The following is a 14,250-nucleotide window of genomic DNA, read 5'->3' as shown; positions in this document are numbered from 1 at the left end:
CTCGCTCTTGCAGCGCTCCCTCTCTTCCTCTCGTACCGAAGCCCACCTCTTTGCTGCCCTCCCCCAAAGAGTGTCATCGTGACACGTAGCTTTGAAATACTCTGACAAGCTCAGAATTGCTCATAGTGGTGCTAAGCTTAGAAGAGTCCAGACTATTGACAAGGATACGTGTCATTTTATCGCTCCGCTCATCTTGCGTTAACAAATGGACTGATGGCAGCTGAATATCATCAATGCACTGTGAATGAGGCACACCGTGGCGATGAAATAAACCTTGCTGGAAAAGATTACTGTAAACGGGACGAAATCAAATTTTCAGTCACCCGAAGGAGTTTCAAGAGGGGTGACCCTCAGATCAACTATTGACACCGTCCCTCTCTCCATGTACTTGAAAAGTGCCGGATGTGTGTTTGCTCCATTGAGACCGGAGGAAGCGCACACAGTTCAGTTCAACACTCCGACGATGGGTGGCTCACCTCTCCCTCGAGTGGAAGCTGCATCAGGTGTGAATCACAGGAACGACAGCAGCACTATTGGCGAGGTCTGGAGCATCAGCGGCAGCGGTCCGTGGCTCCTCGCAGTCATGCTGTTCCTCATAATTCTGGTGACTGCTTGTGGGAACATTTTGTTGATTGCCTTGGTGTTTGCACACCGGTCACTACGCTGCACTTCCAACTGCTTCCTGGTGTCCCTCTTCTTGTCAGACTTGATGGTGGCTCTGGTGGTGATGCCCCCCGCCATGCTCAACGTGCTGTGTGGGACCTGGGTGCTGGCGCCAGGCTTTTGCCCCGTCTGGCTTTGTTTCGACGTGATGTGCTGCAGTGCTTCCATCCTCAACTTGTGCGTCATCAGTCTGGATCGCTACCTCCTCATCATCTCTCCGCTTCGATACAAACAGCACATGACCCCGCCCCGCGCCTTGCTGCTTGTGGGTGGGGCCTGGGGCTTGGCGGCCCTCACTTCCTTCCTGCCAATCAAGATGGACTGGCACAGCTTGGGTCGAGCACAGGACCTTTCCGAACACGATTCCGCCAATGGCACGGTCCTGAGGTCCAGCTCCTTCTACCCCTCCTCGTACTTCCAGCTTTCCACTTCGGGAACGCCATCCACGCAGTGTCGTCTCCGGGTGACTCTTCCCTTTGCCCTCGTGGCGACCTTTCTCACTTTCTTCCTGCCGTCCACGGCCATCTGTTTCACATACTGCCGAATCCTACTGGCGGCCAGAAGACAAGCGAGGCAGGTGGAGGCTCTTACTCACCCTCAGTACCCGCACCACTTACCCGACGAACCATCTCTGAACCATCACGCTGTCCAGGACGGAGACGACTACAGTCACCCGGATCCACCCGTGCTGCGGCATGCCCCGGTGAGATGCAGTGATCTGTTGGTAGAAACAGAATTGTTGCAAATAATGTGAGATTTTGCTGCATGCATGCGTGTGAGTTTTCCTCAAACTTGCGTTATGACCCAAAAGTGAAGGCTGCTTGATAACCAGCACACGGCGTGTAAAAATCCCCAGTGCCTTGACAAACTGAAAAGAAAGGTGAGGTGAAAAAAGTAGCTGAATAGGAAAGATTCGATTTTGAAGGATGGAACAGAAAGTAATGAGATCAGATGAGGGTGTTAGGAGTGCAATAAGCCATTCGAACATGAAGGAGGCGGGGGGGGCAGAACTATTCAGTAGAATAGAAAAGACCTTTTGAAGTACTGCGACTGTCAAGAGCTTTCATTTCGAGAGAGGGAAAGACAAATAATTACTCCAGGCCAAGGTACCGCTACTAGCCTCATCACGGCGGCAAATCGCAGTTAAATCTCTCTGAATGTTTCTGTCTCTTTCCATCAGTTGTCGGTGAACAGCGAGCGCAGACTGGCGCACAGGCAAAGAAAGAGAGCTTTGAAAGCCAGCCTTACCCTGGGAGTGCTCTTGGGTCTCTTCTTCAGCGCCTGGCTCCCGTTTTTTATCACCAACATGGCACAGGTCAGTCTACGAAACATTAGAAATCATAGCCTCACCATGACCTTCACAAAGCACTCTTCCATTTCAGTTCATTGTAATGAAAACAGAAAACGAATTACTTAGTGCCACTCTCAAGCTTTCGACAAACCCATCTTCCATCTGTGTCCTTAAAATTTCGAGCTTCTGGGCAAGGCTCTCTCTAGCCCTCCTTCACACACAATATGGTGTGTGAATAGCACTCCATATCTCTTTTTCCTACTCTCCCTTTTCAGAATTCGTGACATCCCAACCTCCGAGCAACTAGACATCTCTGACCTTTCCGCCCTCGTCTCACATGCTCTCTTTATTGATGTCCTGATCTAAAACCTTTTCTCCTGTGCATCCAGGCCGTGTGCGAGTGCGTGCCGGCCTCCCTCTTCGACGCCATCACCTGGTTGGGCTACTGTAACAGCACCATGAACCCCATTATATACCCTCTGTTCATGAGGGACTTCAAGAGGGCGCTGGCGCGACTTTTACCCTGTTGCTCTTCCTCTCACGTGCCCCGCAGGCCGTCGCCACCACTTTCCCTTTCTCTACGCAACTCAGGGGATCCGCATCTGCCTTCGGAAACCCCGTCTCTCGTATCTGACCCTCCACAGCTGCCCGCCACGGCTACGGACGCTGTTAATCTTCTGGATGCAGAACAGGCCGGGATCGACCTGCCTCTGCTGCTGCCTAACCAGGTCGATACGCTGGACGATTGATGTGACGCCATGAGATTATTTTTTTGTCTGACAATTATAGACTTATCAACAAAAATGTGTTAAAACATAACGTGCTAAAAAAATCAATGGGACAAGTGTTAAGATTTTATGGACCGTACTCAAAAACGGAGACTGTACCGCAGATGATGAAGACCGTACCGTATAAAAGAGATTCAACACTCCTCCTGCTTCATTCATTACCATAACAACCAAAACAACAGATGCAGAAAGCAGACGAGAGCGAAAGAAATCTCACTAATACCTCACACAATGTCAAGTGGGTTGTCTGTGGATTTGTAATTCATGTCTTAATTAAACAACAAACAATTCCTTATGACAGGGTAACAGTACAGAGTTTTCACAGTAGTTAATCACAAAAAAATGACATCTTTACGAGCTTAAAATTTTATATTAATTAGAGGTCAAATTTAATAAATAAACAATTTTAGATTTTTTTAATTGCATTTCAGTTGCATTTACAAAGAACTTGTCTTGTTTTTTTCTAGTTGGTAAACCTTGTTCTTAAAAATTTATTTTGAGATTTTCAAACAGCGTTTATATTAGCAGTGTCACAATATAAATATGATATTACTACTAGCCATGATTATATTAATACCACGCATGGTAATATATTGTAAATTATTCAGCACCCATTTCAATTTTTGCCTTGACAGCCACAATGGTTACATACTCTCCTTACATTTTAATAAGCTTTGGTTAATCCAGTGGCCTAAAAAAACAACTAAATTAAAGACGAATTTGACTGGCAGCTGTATTTTTATTTTTAAAAGCACTTAAATTAATTTGCAAAAACAGAGAACTACGTTTTAAAAAATATTCAATGTTTTTTATTGTGCATCCCAAGTCATATCAGTCAAACTGCAGTTAGGTTGTTTTGATTAAGTAGTAATAACTAAAAAAAACAAAAAACTAACTAAAACAATAAAATATGATGCACGATTTTAAAATACTTTTAAAATAATAGTTCCGTTTTCACTTCATAGATTTTGCACTAATATGGTTTTGATGAATCTTTTTGCCATGATAACCTCATAGTCTCACCAATAACTCTTCTGATCTCAGTAGTAGCAAAAAACAAATCTCACGAACGTTTTGCACATCAAGGTTTACCATCTAGACACATCCTGTATTCTGTGAGAATATTGGAATGGTCATGACGTCATTGTTCTTGGCTCAGGTTTGCATGCAGGTTTGCCATTGGCTTATTGGTCCTGTGCTTCACTGTGTGATTGTTGGCTTGTGTTTGAGCGTTGTGTAGTCCACGGTGTGTCGTTCCAGTCCCAGGACGTGTGCTTACAGTCTGTGTCACTGTCTGTGCCCCTTGTGCTCTGGTGTATTTGTTCAAAACGATCCTCGGCTCCCACGGCGCACGTTAAGCGATCGATCCTCTGACAGGGGTCGGAGACGTCACAGTCATTGAGAGAGTCTAGTAAGTCTGATATATCAGGAATATCCCAACCACTATCAGGGTCGGTGCTCTTGCCCCGTTTTTCTCCAGTGTGGTTTATGCTTTCACTTAAACTGGTCTCCGTTGAGTCTCTGTTGAATCTATTTGAAGTATTAATAGATGGCTCCTTTTTGACTTCATCCGGGACAGACCCCGGTGTGTCTGGCTGAGTTAAATTAACCAGCTGTGATTGGCCGATCCTGGCTCCTGCTTCTTCTCTAGTGGGAACACCCACTGCCACGAGGATTGTGTCCATCTGACGCATGTAGTCCAGATGTCCTTTCACCTAGGAGCATGTCAGATGTTTTTTTAGTGATCAGAGCAATAATACTGCTTTTACCATACTTTTTTTTCAATGTTTTCACATTTTATACTGGCTTATGTGTTGTTCTGGGTAATTTATAAGATTGTAATGATACAATACATGATACTGGCTTTACAATATGATACTATCATGATATTCTGAACAACTTAAATGCAAATTCAAGATTCCAGTGTGTAATATTTTGGGGGATCTATTGACATAAATGCAATGTAATATAGATAACTATGTCTTCGGAGATGTATAAAGACCTTACCTAAAAAAGCATTATGTTTTTATTACCTTAGAATGAGCTATTTCTATCTACATAGACCGCTGGTCCAATAAAGTAGCCCCTAAACAGACAAAATGCTCTACAGAAAGCGTTTTGTAAATACGTAATCTCCTTCTGCAAAGAATCGAAAACGCAACGACATCTTTTTCTTTTGAAAGCAGAGCTTCGAACGGGAGGGGCGGAGTGAGCCGTTGGTTGTAATTCACAATGTCACCACTAAATGCTGCAAAATGATCACATTGCTCCTTTAAATAGAATAAAACTGAAATAACAGATTGATCTCCAACATTAACAATTTTTGTTGTACATACAACTTGTTGAAGATTTGGCAATATTTAAGGCTTAACTGAATCTTATATACGTTAATGAATAATAACTAAATAGTTCTGTTACGGAGTACTGACTAACATAAAGTAAAGAATTAAACAAAGCCAAGCCCAAAAAGATAACTTCTTAAACCATTATTATCACACAAAAAAAGTCATGTGTTGGCAGCTCAACCAATAAACAGACGGTTTAATCATATAGCTTCTCATTACAATTGTATTGCAAAGTATCCTTACACCCCTAGTAACTTCCAATGAATTGTAATGAATGGATCACTTCAAGTTGAAATGTCTCTATCTTACATATTCAAGTTGCCAAAAATCATACTTTTTTTTGCTTTAATTTCCATATGCGCACCCATAAGTGCTGGAACTCAATATAAATGATCGTACTGGCACCGTAATTATAATAATTACAGTCTTTTATGGGTGACAATTTAACAATGCCCTTTGTATTCATGAAGGCATAAATGTATTTTTCTACACAAGTAACTTAACAGACTTCCGAGGGAAATTAAACTTTGATTCGGTGATGATCTGACGTCACGATATGGCGAGGAAAATATGCAAATGCACTGCATTGATACCGAGAATGAAATAAGATTCTCATGTACTTACCACAGAGGACAGATCCACGTTAATTATTTTACGGCCGTGTGATTTGATTGGCTGGAGGCCGGCGACACACAACTGGACGGATGAACTTCTGTACAGATATCCAAGAAGCCAGTCCCCTCTAAACAAATAAAAATACAACAATGATGATGATTATTTTCATTGCAGTTATTTATCAAATTAAAATTATTTAGAAATTAAATTGAGAAATTATGCTTTAACAAGCAAAAACAGTCCTCTTATGGGTAAGTGCCTTCAAATATATGTCACTTATTCAAAGACTACTCAATTCCACAAAGAATGCACATTTTTATCATATAAATAATTGTTCTTCAACAGTTATCACAGCAGCAAACAATCTTATAGAAACCCTAATAAATATACCAAAGTAACCAAAATAATTCTAAAGGTATTTTATGGGCCCAATCCAAGTCTGACCTGCAATATCCGTTGACAATCTTGCCAGCCACGACCTTGGACAGCCGCCGCCAAACTTTCTCCGAACCATCCACAGGAGCTCCCAGCAGCACCACATCTTCCACCACACCTTCACAACCTGCCCGATAATAAGAGACAAACCGTCCTTCAAACGGCATCTGGTTCTCATTTACAGCCTCTCACATTTCTTTCTTTACACAGACAGAGCGAGAAGCCTGAGATTCAGCACAGCTCTCATTGTGACACTTCTTAGGGAATGAGCTGTTAAAGACAAAAGAATATGGCATGATCTTGGCAAGCTCAATGAAATGAAAGAGGACCTGGATCATTAGCGAGCTCCTCCAGGCAGAAGTAGATGACACGCGCTCCGAGACTAAACCCAATCAGACTGACGGGTCGCTTTCCCTGTGACAAGAAAAGTTCAAATGCATTTTAATAAGTCATTGAAACCGTATCAAAGTCAAATTTGGAGTTTTTATGACCTGCTGTCTGCTCCGCAGAACCTGGGCGAGATGTTTCCCCACGGCTGCCGAGCGGCTCAGGCAAACACTCCAGGGGTTGTCGATCACGCTGGCTACAGCCAGCAGAGATGCAGGCCATGTAAGAGCCGTCAATATGCCTGAGAAAGTAGAACCAGACCAACAGCAATATGGTTGAGCTGGCTATTAAAACAATGTGCGACAATAATGTTTATTTTTATTGTATCAATACATTTAATGTTCATTCACTTTCAAATCTTGATGATGCTGGGATTAAACGCAAAAACTCTGAGGCACAAAAGAGGTCTCGAAAGAAATTAAATCACATTCTTTTATTTAAATTATTATTAAAAAGAGTTGCTTAACTTTCAGGAAAATACTGATTATCAATCTCAGGATTTAAAAGAATAATATAAATTCAAATATGGCTAATCGTCAATCAATTTTGTATTATTGTTTTGCTAAATAAGCTAAAAGAATAATTAATTTTCTCTGAATAATTTTTCTTTCAATACAGAGGAATGGTTATTATACTGTAGTTTTTTTATTTGATTTAGTTTTATTAATATTGTATTTAATTATTTATTTTTAGATTTCATGTTAATTGTAGCTAAGGTTTTGGAATATGCTTTTGTCATTTTATTTTGCTATATAAGATTAATACATTTTATATTTTAGTATTTTTTTAGATTTGTTTATTATTATAATTTTAGTGCTTTAAACTTATTTCAATTATGAAGCATTTACATTTTTCGTTTAGTTTTTTAACCCAATCATTTTAGACCAATATTTTATTTCAGTGAACAGATCATAAACTAAAATAACCTTGTTTAGAGGACATTTATCAACCCCACCTTGAGATTCACCAAAATATGAAGTGATTTGTATTTTAATGAAAAACAACAGCGTTTCGACTGAAGAAATAAACATGGCATGAGTTTTTTGGACAGGACTGAGTAAATGTTCATATTTAGTTTAAGGTATCATGACATACGCATCAAAATCAACCACATCTATTAAATTAAAAATATTGATACAAAATATATATTACCAAAAATACGTTCACTTTACAGTGTTATATTAAAAAAGACATACTGCACCTGAGAGCACCGTGTATTTGAGGGCTTCCTGAGTCACGACACTGGCGAGTCCATCCCATAATGAGTCCAGAATAGAGCCTAGGTCTAATAAGTAGCGAGATTCCCATTTCAGACAGTATTGCTCACCACACGCTCCTAGACTGGACCACGGAGCCTGAAATGAGCCTGGACACAATGACGATGAACTGCATCTGAACCTCAGAATCTAAACAACCGTGTAGACGTTCAGTGTTCGATGAAGAACTCACTGTATTTGCCAGTGCAGAGCCATCCGGTCACAGCTATAGTGACATGAAGATGCTTCCCTGAACTCAATGGCAGAAACTCGAACTCTTTTATAGCACCAACACGCTTGTTCATTTTATAACCTGAATGGAACGAGTCGATACACCTTCAGTTTGTATGAAAACTCAAAGGTTCAATAAAGCTTAACTGACAGCATCTACGCACATACACAACTACATTGAATGGAAAATATCATGTTGTTAACCTTGAGTTCTGTTCATGCTGAAAAACAGCCACAAATCTCACACAAATTCACTTTTCAGTGTTGGAATCAAACTGGTTATGCTGGTAACAGGAATGTTATTTATTTATACATGAGTTGACCTGTTAATCCAGCTCCAGCGGCTCCAAACATAGAAGCCATGATGGCGATGCCTGTGGCTGATCCTAATGCAGCCGCTCCACCGGCACCCAGCACGGCCCCGGCCCCAGCCGCCACCAGAGGAGCCGCCAAGCCCCCCGTCACACCTGAAAACAACAACAACGTAGGAAAAACATACATCTGTCTTTTTAAAATATATGAAGCTGGCCATAATAGGCAATGAGGTTGCATGTGTAGATTAAAGGGGTCGTATGGTGCGAATACGTGTTTTTCTTTGTCTTTGGTGTGTCATAAGTTGACAATGCATGTATTCGACACGTAAAATTGCAAAAATGTAGGTGCCGGAACAAAAGATGCATTCTATATAAAAGCGAACGCTCACCCAGACCCGCCTTTAACGCCTCCTGTAACTACAACCCCACAAATCTACATCAGTTTGTGGTATGATTTGACTAAGACCGCCTAAATGTAAACGCAGCATTACATTTAGTTATTTAGCAGACGCTTTTATCCAAAGCGACTTACAAAGAGTTCGGGGAGCAATAAGCGATATGTCAAACAAAGAGCAATAGTACAATAGGTGCTTATACAAAGTCACTAGGATTAGGTGGGCGTACCTGCTAGTACAATTGCTTTGGAACCTGATGTTCCAAATATGGTAAGGGGCGTTACATTTCCGTCAAACGCTTGAAGTATTTGACCAATCACTACGCACTGGCTCATCGCTTTTCAGAGCGATGAGTTTTGTAAAAATTCGGCATGTTTCAGAGAGGCAGGGGGGAAAGAGGAGATACAAACATGCACGGTATGTAGAAATTACAGCATTTTTGAACCTCAAATCAGGTATACATTGCATTTCTTCTGAAACAAACTAAAAAAAATAATATTCGTTGCAGCCCTTTTTTTATATAACCCCTTTAAAACTCACCAATCACGGTTCCTCCACCCACAGTGGCTAGACCAATCAGCAGATAGCGTCGCAATTTACGACCCCTCTCCTTCTTTTGCCTTCTAGATGATTCCTCTCTGTTAACGGTAGAGTGTGAATTTCGTGTTATATTTACAGAAGCTATTTAAAGCTCACCATTTATTTACTGTCAACAGATCTGTTAACACATAAACCTGATCGGAGTAGAACACCGAGCAGAAATGAAAACCTTTGTAAGTCTGTAAATATAAAACACTTACGGCTGCGAGCGCTCCGTTTCAAAGGCGGCACAGAACACATTAAAAGAGAAATCAGCAAAGGCATTCAAGTTTCATGCCCACGTCAAAATGATAAATGCATTTCCATTGATTTCAAAAAGTATTGTGAAGATATTGATCGTGTCCAGGCTCTTCTCTAGTTTCCATTGATTTTAACCTTTTGAAATTGCAGATTGCTCTGAGGGAGTGTTGCGAATATAATCTTTTGCCATTAATCCTCCCACCAGAAAGCCAGTGTTACGAGTCAATGTTACTGAATGTCTGAGATGTTCAGCATAGAGAAATGGTTCCTAGAAACATATTCTTTAGTTTAACTCTTGGATCAATTGATAACAAAGCTTTTAAGTCAAGATTTATCAAGTAATAACGGCTTGCCTCGATACACATAAACGTTAATAACGTAAATATAACGTAAATATTTTTGAATTTCAAAATGTTTTTGTAGTTTGCACTGAACTAACCATGTGTCACAGCCTTTTATCAATTATTTTGAGTCACATAATAATGTATTAATGCACAACTGAACCTGACATTTCTAACGGACATGTGGAGAACCTCCTAAAACCTCATCAAGATGTTGAGGAGCAGCTCTGAATATATGGAAGTTTTGCTCACTCGCTCTCCTCCTCTGCCTCTCTCAATTTCTCTCCAAGAGTCTCTTCAAAATCTTCCAGCTGCTGCTGGGAGACGCGCAGTAGACAGCTGACGTGTCGGATCAGAACCCGGGCTCTTGCATCGTAGTGTCCTGCACGAGAGGAATCAGAAAGAGCTTTCGCACAAGAAACTTCAGGGCTCAATGCTACAGATTTTTTCGACTTGTACGGTTGGGCGAGTGATTCAATTGTTTACTGGCCACACCACAAGACATTATTAAATAAATAATATTATCTAGTTATTTGTTTGTTGTTCTTCACCTACTTAATTTTCATAAATAAGATTATGATACCATACAAACGATAAGCGTAAATCACAGAAATTGACAATCAATCAGAAAGTGATCAAATAAGAACAAGTTATCAAAATATGTGCATTAGCACAAATAGATGTAATAAAGCAAACATACAAATAAAAGAATCAGTGTTTTTCAGGTGTTCCAAGTTGGACTAATAGTAGTTATAAGGTCTAGAAATGATGTAAAACAACACTTTATGGTCCTCACTGTTAAAATAAAACCTTAGCAAAGTTCATTCATTTGTGGGTGTTTAAAATATGATCCAGACATTTGATCATATTTTACATATTATTAAAAAGTTACCAAACAATACAATAATATAAATGATGTTTTCTTCCCTGTCCACACAAGTCCGTTCGACTAGACGTGGAACATGAGCTCACCATCTTTGACAGAGAATGACACAAGATCCTGTAAAATAACAATATAAAAACACCACTTTTAGATAAACGTTCACACGTCAATGCAGATAGTTTGTAGTTATTTTTTGAATTGCGCACCTGCGTGATAGGAAAGGCTCCGCCTCTGAGCAGCGGCTCTGCGTTTATGATGGACAGGAAGGTGTCAGTACCTTCAAACCCGAGCCCTGCCAAAAAGGCCTGCATTACAGACAGGACAGACTCATCGAGATTCAGCCATCGTACCAACCTCTCCAGATACATCTCACGGAAACATCTGCATTCAAAAACGTCCCAATGACATTTAAAAGAACCAACATTTTACCCACAGATAACTCACAAGCACTTGGTGATCATCAATGTAGCGACTCGTTTACTTTTGCTCAGGTTCATGAAACAGCTGACCCAGAGACACGCCGCACAATCCGGCGTAGGCAAAACGTCCTGGTTCACTCAGCTGTCGACCAAACACTTTCTCTGCTGATAAATCATCTTGCTCTTGTCCTCCTGGATTTACAACAATACAATTGAGAACTGAAAATCAAAGCAAGGTAATATAACAAAGTGCATAAAATATGTGCAAACATCCAGACATGCTCAGTAAACAAAACTGCATAACTATGATGTGAAAGCTCAACGTGTGGATTAAAATCTGCATGCATTTGCATGTTTCCTTGACACTGTAGACATCAGCTGCGCAACTATATGATGTCATTACGCTTCCAAAAACCTGCAGCATTAGGTTTTCAACATAATTTTTCCCCACACAAAGCGCTTTTATGGAATAACTGTCTTATAACCTCTAGAAATAAATCTTTATTTTTTCCCAATTGGGTTGACAAAAACATACACTTTGTTATGGATTTATTTGATGGAAATGGAGAAATCTTATCTTATGAAGACTTTCTTTATACTTTCAACTTTCCTGTTCCCTTTAAAGAAATTCAGAAGGTTGTGAAAGCCGTTCCAAAGGGATTAATACAGCTAATGAAAAGTCACCTTACTTTTGCGAATAATGATCGACATTTTCCTGAATTGTCCATGGATGGTATCAATCTTTTTTCCTCTTCAGTTAATAATAAAAATTTTTGATTATTTCTTCAATCCGAACATAAAATTTCCCCTAGAGGAAAACCTTTTTGGAATGCTCAGATCCAAGATATTGATTGGAAACTTGCTTGGTTGTTCCCATTTAAATTCTGTATAAATAACAAAGTTAGAGAAGTGCATTTTAAAATTCTACGCAAAATTTACCCTTGCAATTTATCTTTATCTAAATTTATGGACATTGGTGATACGTGTTCTTTTTGTAATATGCAGGAGGAAAACTTGGCCCATTTATTTTATAAATTCTGGTCTGACGTAAGCTCCTTTTTATTTGCCCATATAAATATTGTTTATATGTTATCTCTTAAAGATATTATATGTTCATATACCAATGAATGTAAAATGTTTGATTACGTGGTGAATTTCTATATTTTACATCGTTTTCATTTTAAATGAGTCGTGATTACAATGTAGTTTTATTCTCATACACTCCAAAGTAATAAATAAAACCGGAAGCAATTAATAAAATTAGTTTGCCATGTAAGATGCAATGAAATCCCGGGCTCTTGGGCCCAAACCTTGTTTTGGTGAAGACCCCTTAGGGACGATTTACATGTTTTGTTATTATTTTGTTTAGATGCGTTTAGATGTGATGTGTTCAGATGCGTACAAAGCAGCTGTCGGACACGTGTATCAGTTCGACACAGCGGTGTCAAATCAGATCACAAGAAAACGGCATATACACACCACATCAAAACTTCCCAAAACAATAAAACCCAACTTTACTAACTTTAACACGCTTTAGACCCTTTCAACAGGAGGACTTTTATTTTGTCGTTATCTGTTGAGAAAATGTCAAGAACATTTGAAGATTTAACCGCACATTCGGTGAATAATATAAATACCTGGAGTCTGTTTCGGATCTTCATTGTTGTTATTTATCTGGGCCATTGGTTTCGTCCAACAGTACAGATAACACAGATTTATTCTCGCGTGTAGTAAAGTTTTACTTTACAGCTGAGGCGAAAGTTCACCAGAGTTGTTTTCTTTCTCTTTTACGTTCGCATAAGCGCCTCCCACCGGCCGCATTAATTACCGTTATTCCCAAAGCCCGCCTACTTGCCAATAGGAAGGGCAGGCCTATGAATATTAACGACGCAGCGTGACGTTGACTTAGTGGATTGACGCACAGATATGCAACGTCTCCACGTAAGCGATGAAGAATTATCTCATAAATATTACGAAGTGTAGGAAAGATAACAAGAATATGCAAGCATGACTTTTTTCATTTTATTTAAATAATTTAATCATTTTTTAGGTACGTGAAAGTGGATTAAATATTAGAAATAAAAAATATCGTTGAACCGCCAGCAGGGGCCGCTATTGGTACACAATAAACTGCTCTATAAACCCTCACAGATAACATTTGTGTATTGTTGTGCCAGTATCTGTCACTATATGTTATTGTATATAACGAAACATGTTTGATTTAATTACTTTAAAACCAACTTGGTTATTCAATTTAGAAAGCTATTAATATCTTTAAAAGCTTCGGTTATCCCTAATAATATTGCACTTAGACTTTAATGTTTTCTTTATCTGGACACATCAATTTATAATGGCCTCGGTGCATAATCCAAAATGTATAAAACAACTTTTTGACTTCCTTATGCATATTATCCTCGTCTTTCCTATTATTAATTTGTATTTTACTCCCGTTTCCAGAAAATGTCTTGATACTGATGAGCCAGAAAGACTGTTTGTGAAATGGTTATATCATTTTGTAAAAACCCAGAAAGCAAATCTGTGATCTAAAGTCACACGAGCACTCTAACGTGTCTATTTACCTTCTTTGCACAACATCTTAATGGAAAAACTGAAATGGATATTCGCAATTCAGCAGCTATTTTCTGTGCATTTCCAGTTAAGCACTGAATCAAATGATTTTATGTCTTTGCCTGGCATGCCAATTTTTCTCTCTTTGGTAATCATGTGTTCAGAAATCATGTGTGCATGAAGTATTTGACAAGAGCGAAGACCTCCAGAGCAAGACGATAAATTAGGAAAAAAAGACTGTTAATATAAACTCTACTCTGTTCTCTAAATAAATGTCATGTTGAACTTTCAGATAACATTCTGTTTATCTCACCGGCATCTTTTGATTTTCACCTTTTCTCTCTATTTCTACTTGAGAATGTACATTTTGCTGAGCACAGTTATCAGTCCTGCCAGTTTGTGTAAGCAACCGCTTTTTAAAAGCGCCTTTTTCACCTAAATATGACAAGATGCACAAGGTTCTCTGAATTAAACATGAA

General features: G+C 39.5%; 2 protein-coding genes across 3 annotated transcripts; one reads left to right on the top strand and one right to left on the bottom strand.

The window, feature by feature from the left end:
• Window positions 1-284: 284 nt before the first annotated feature.
• On the top strand, window positions 285-2,703 carry htr6 (5-hydroxytryptamine (serotonin) receptor 6; the record flags this gene model as incomplete). The annotated part of the gene is made up of 3 exons (XM_079478097.1): window positions 285-1,366; window positions 1,844-1,978; window positions 2,344-2,703. The coding sequence occupies exons 1-3, from the start codon at window positions 383-385 to the stop codon at window positions 2,701-2,703; spliced, it is 1,479 nt and encodes a 492-aa protein (XP_079334223.1). The 5' UTR covers window positions 285-382.
• Window positions 2,704-2,977: 274 nt separating this feature from the next.
• tmco4 (transmembrane and coiled-coil domains 4) lies at window positions 2,978-13,020 on the bottom strand. 2 transcript variants are annotated; one of them, XM_079478096.1, is made up of 14 exons: window positions 12,841-13,020; window positions 11,266-11,395; window positions 10,991-11,165; window positions 10,874-10,901; window positions 10,154-10,283; window positions 9,261-9,358; window positions 8,335-8,478; window positions 7,974-8,093; window positions 7,726-7,890; window positions 6,629-6,765; window positions 6,467-6,551; window positions 6,147-6,264; window positions 5,712-5,829; window positions 2,978-4,457 (listed from the first exon to the last, which is right to left on the bottom strand). In XM_079478096.1, exons 1-14 carry the CDS (start codon window positions 12,884-12,886, stop codon window positions 3,927-3,929), a joined length of 2,025 nt encoding a protein of 674 aa, XP_079334222.1. In that variant the 5' UTR covers window positions 12,887-13,020; the 3' UTR covers window positions 2,978-3,926. The 2 variants fall into 2 exon arrangements, with proteins under 2 accessions (XP_079334222.1, XP_079334221.1); XM_079478095.1 differs by having other exon boundaries at window positions 11,266-11,422; window positions 12,841-13,002.
• Window positions 13,021-14,250: the final 1,230 nt, after the last annotated feature.

The sequence above is a fragment of the Barbatula barbatula genome (assembly GCF_947034865.1).
Source record: "Barbatula barbatula genome assembly, chromosome: 17".
Classification (NCBI taxonomy): domain Eukaryota; kingdom Metazoa; phylum Chordata; class Actinopteri; order Cypriniformes; family Nemacheilidae; genus Barbatula; species Barbatula barbatula.
Note: the sequence above shows the minus strand (reverse complement) of the source record. Positions and strands in the feature narration are given on the sequence as shown.

Coding starts and splice junctions, on each gene's coding strand:
- tmco4 (XM_079478095.1), bottom strand. CDS start 12,886: ATGGCCCAGATAAATAACAACAATGAAGATCCGAAACAGACTCCAG. Junction 11,166..11,265: donor TTTCATGAACCTGAGCAAAA/GTAAACGAGTCG, acceptor TTTTGAATGCAG/ATGTTTCCGTGAGATGTATC. Junction 6,766..7,725: donor CAAATACACGGTGCTCTCAG/GTGCAGTATGTC, acceptor CTACTTTCTCAG/GCATATTGACGGCTCTTACA.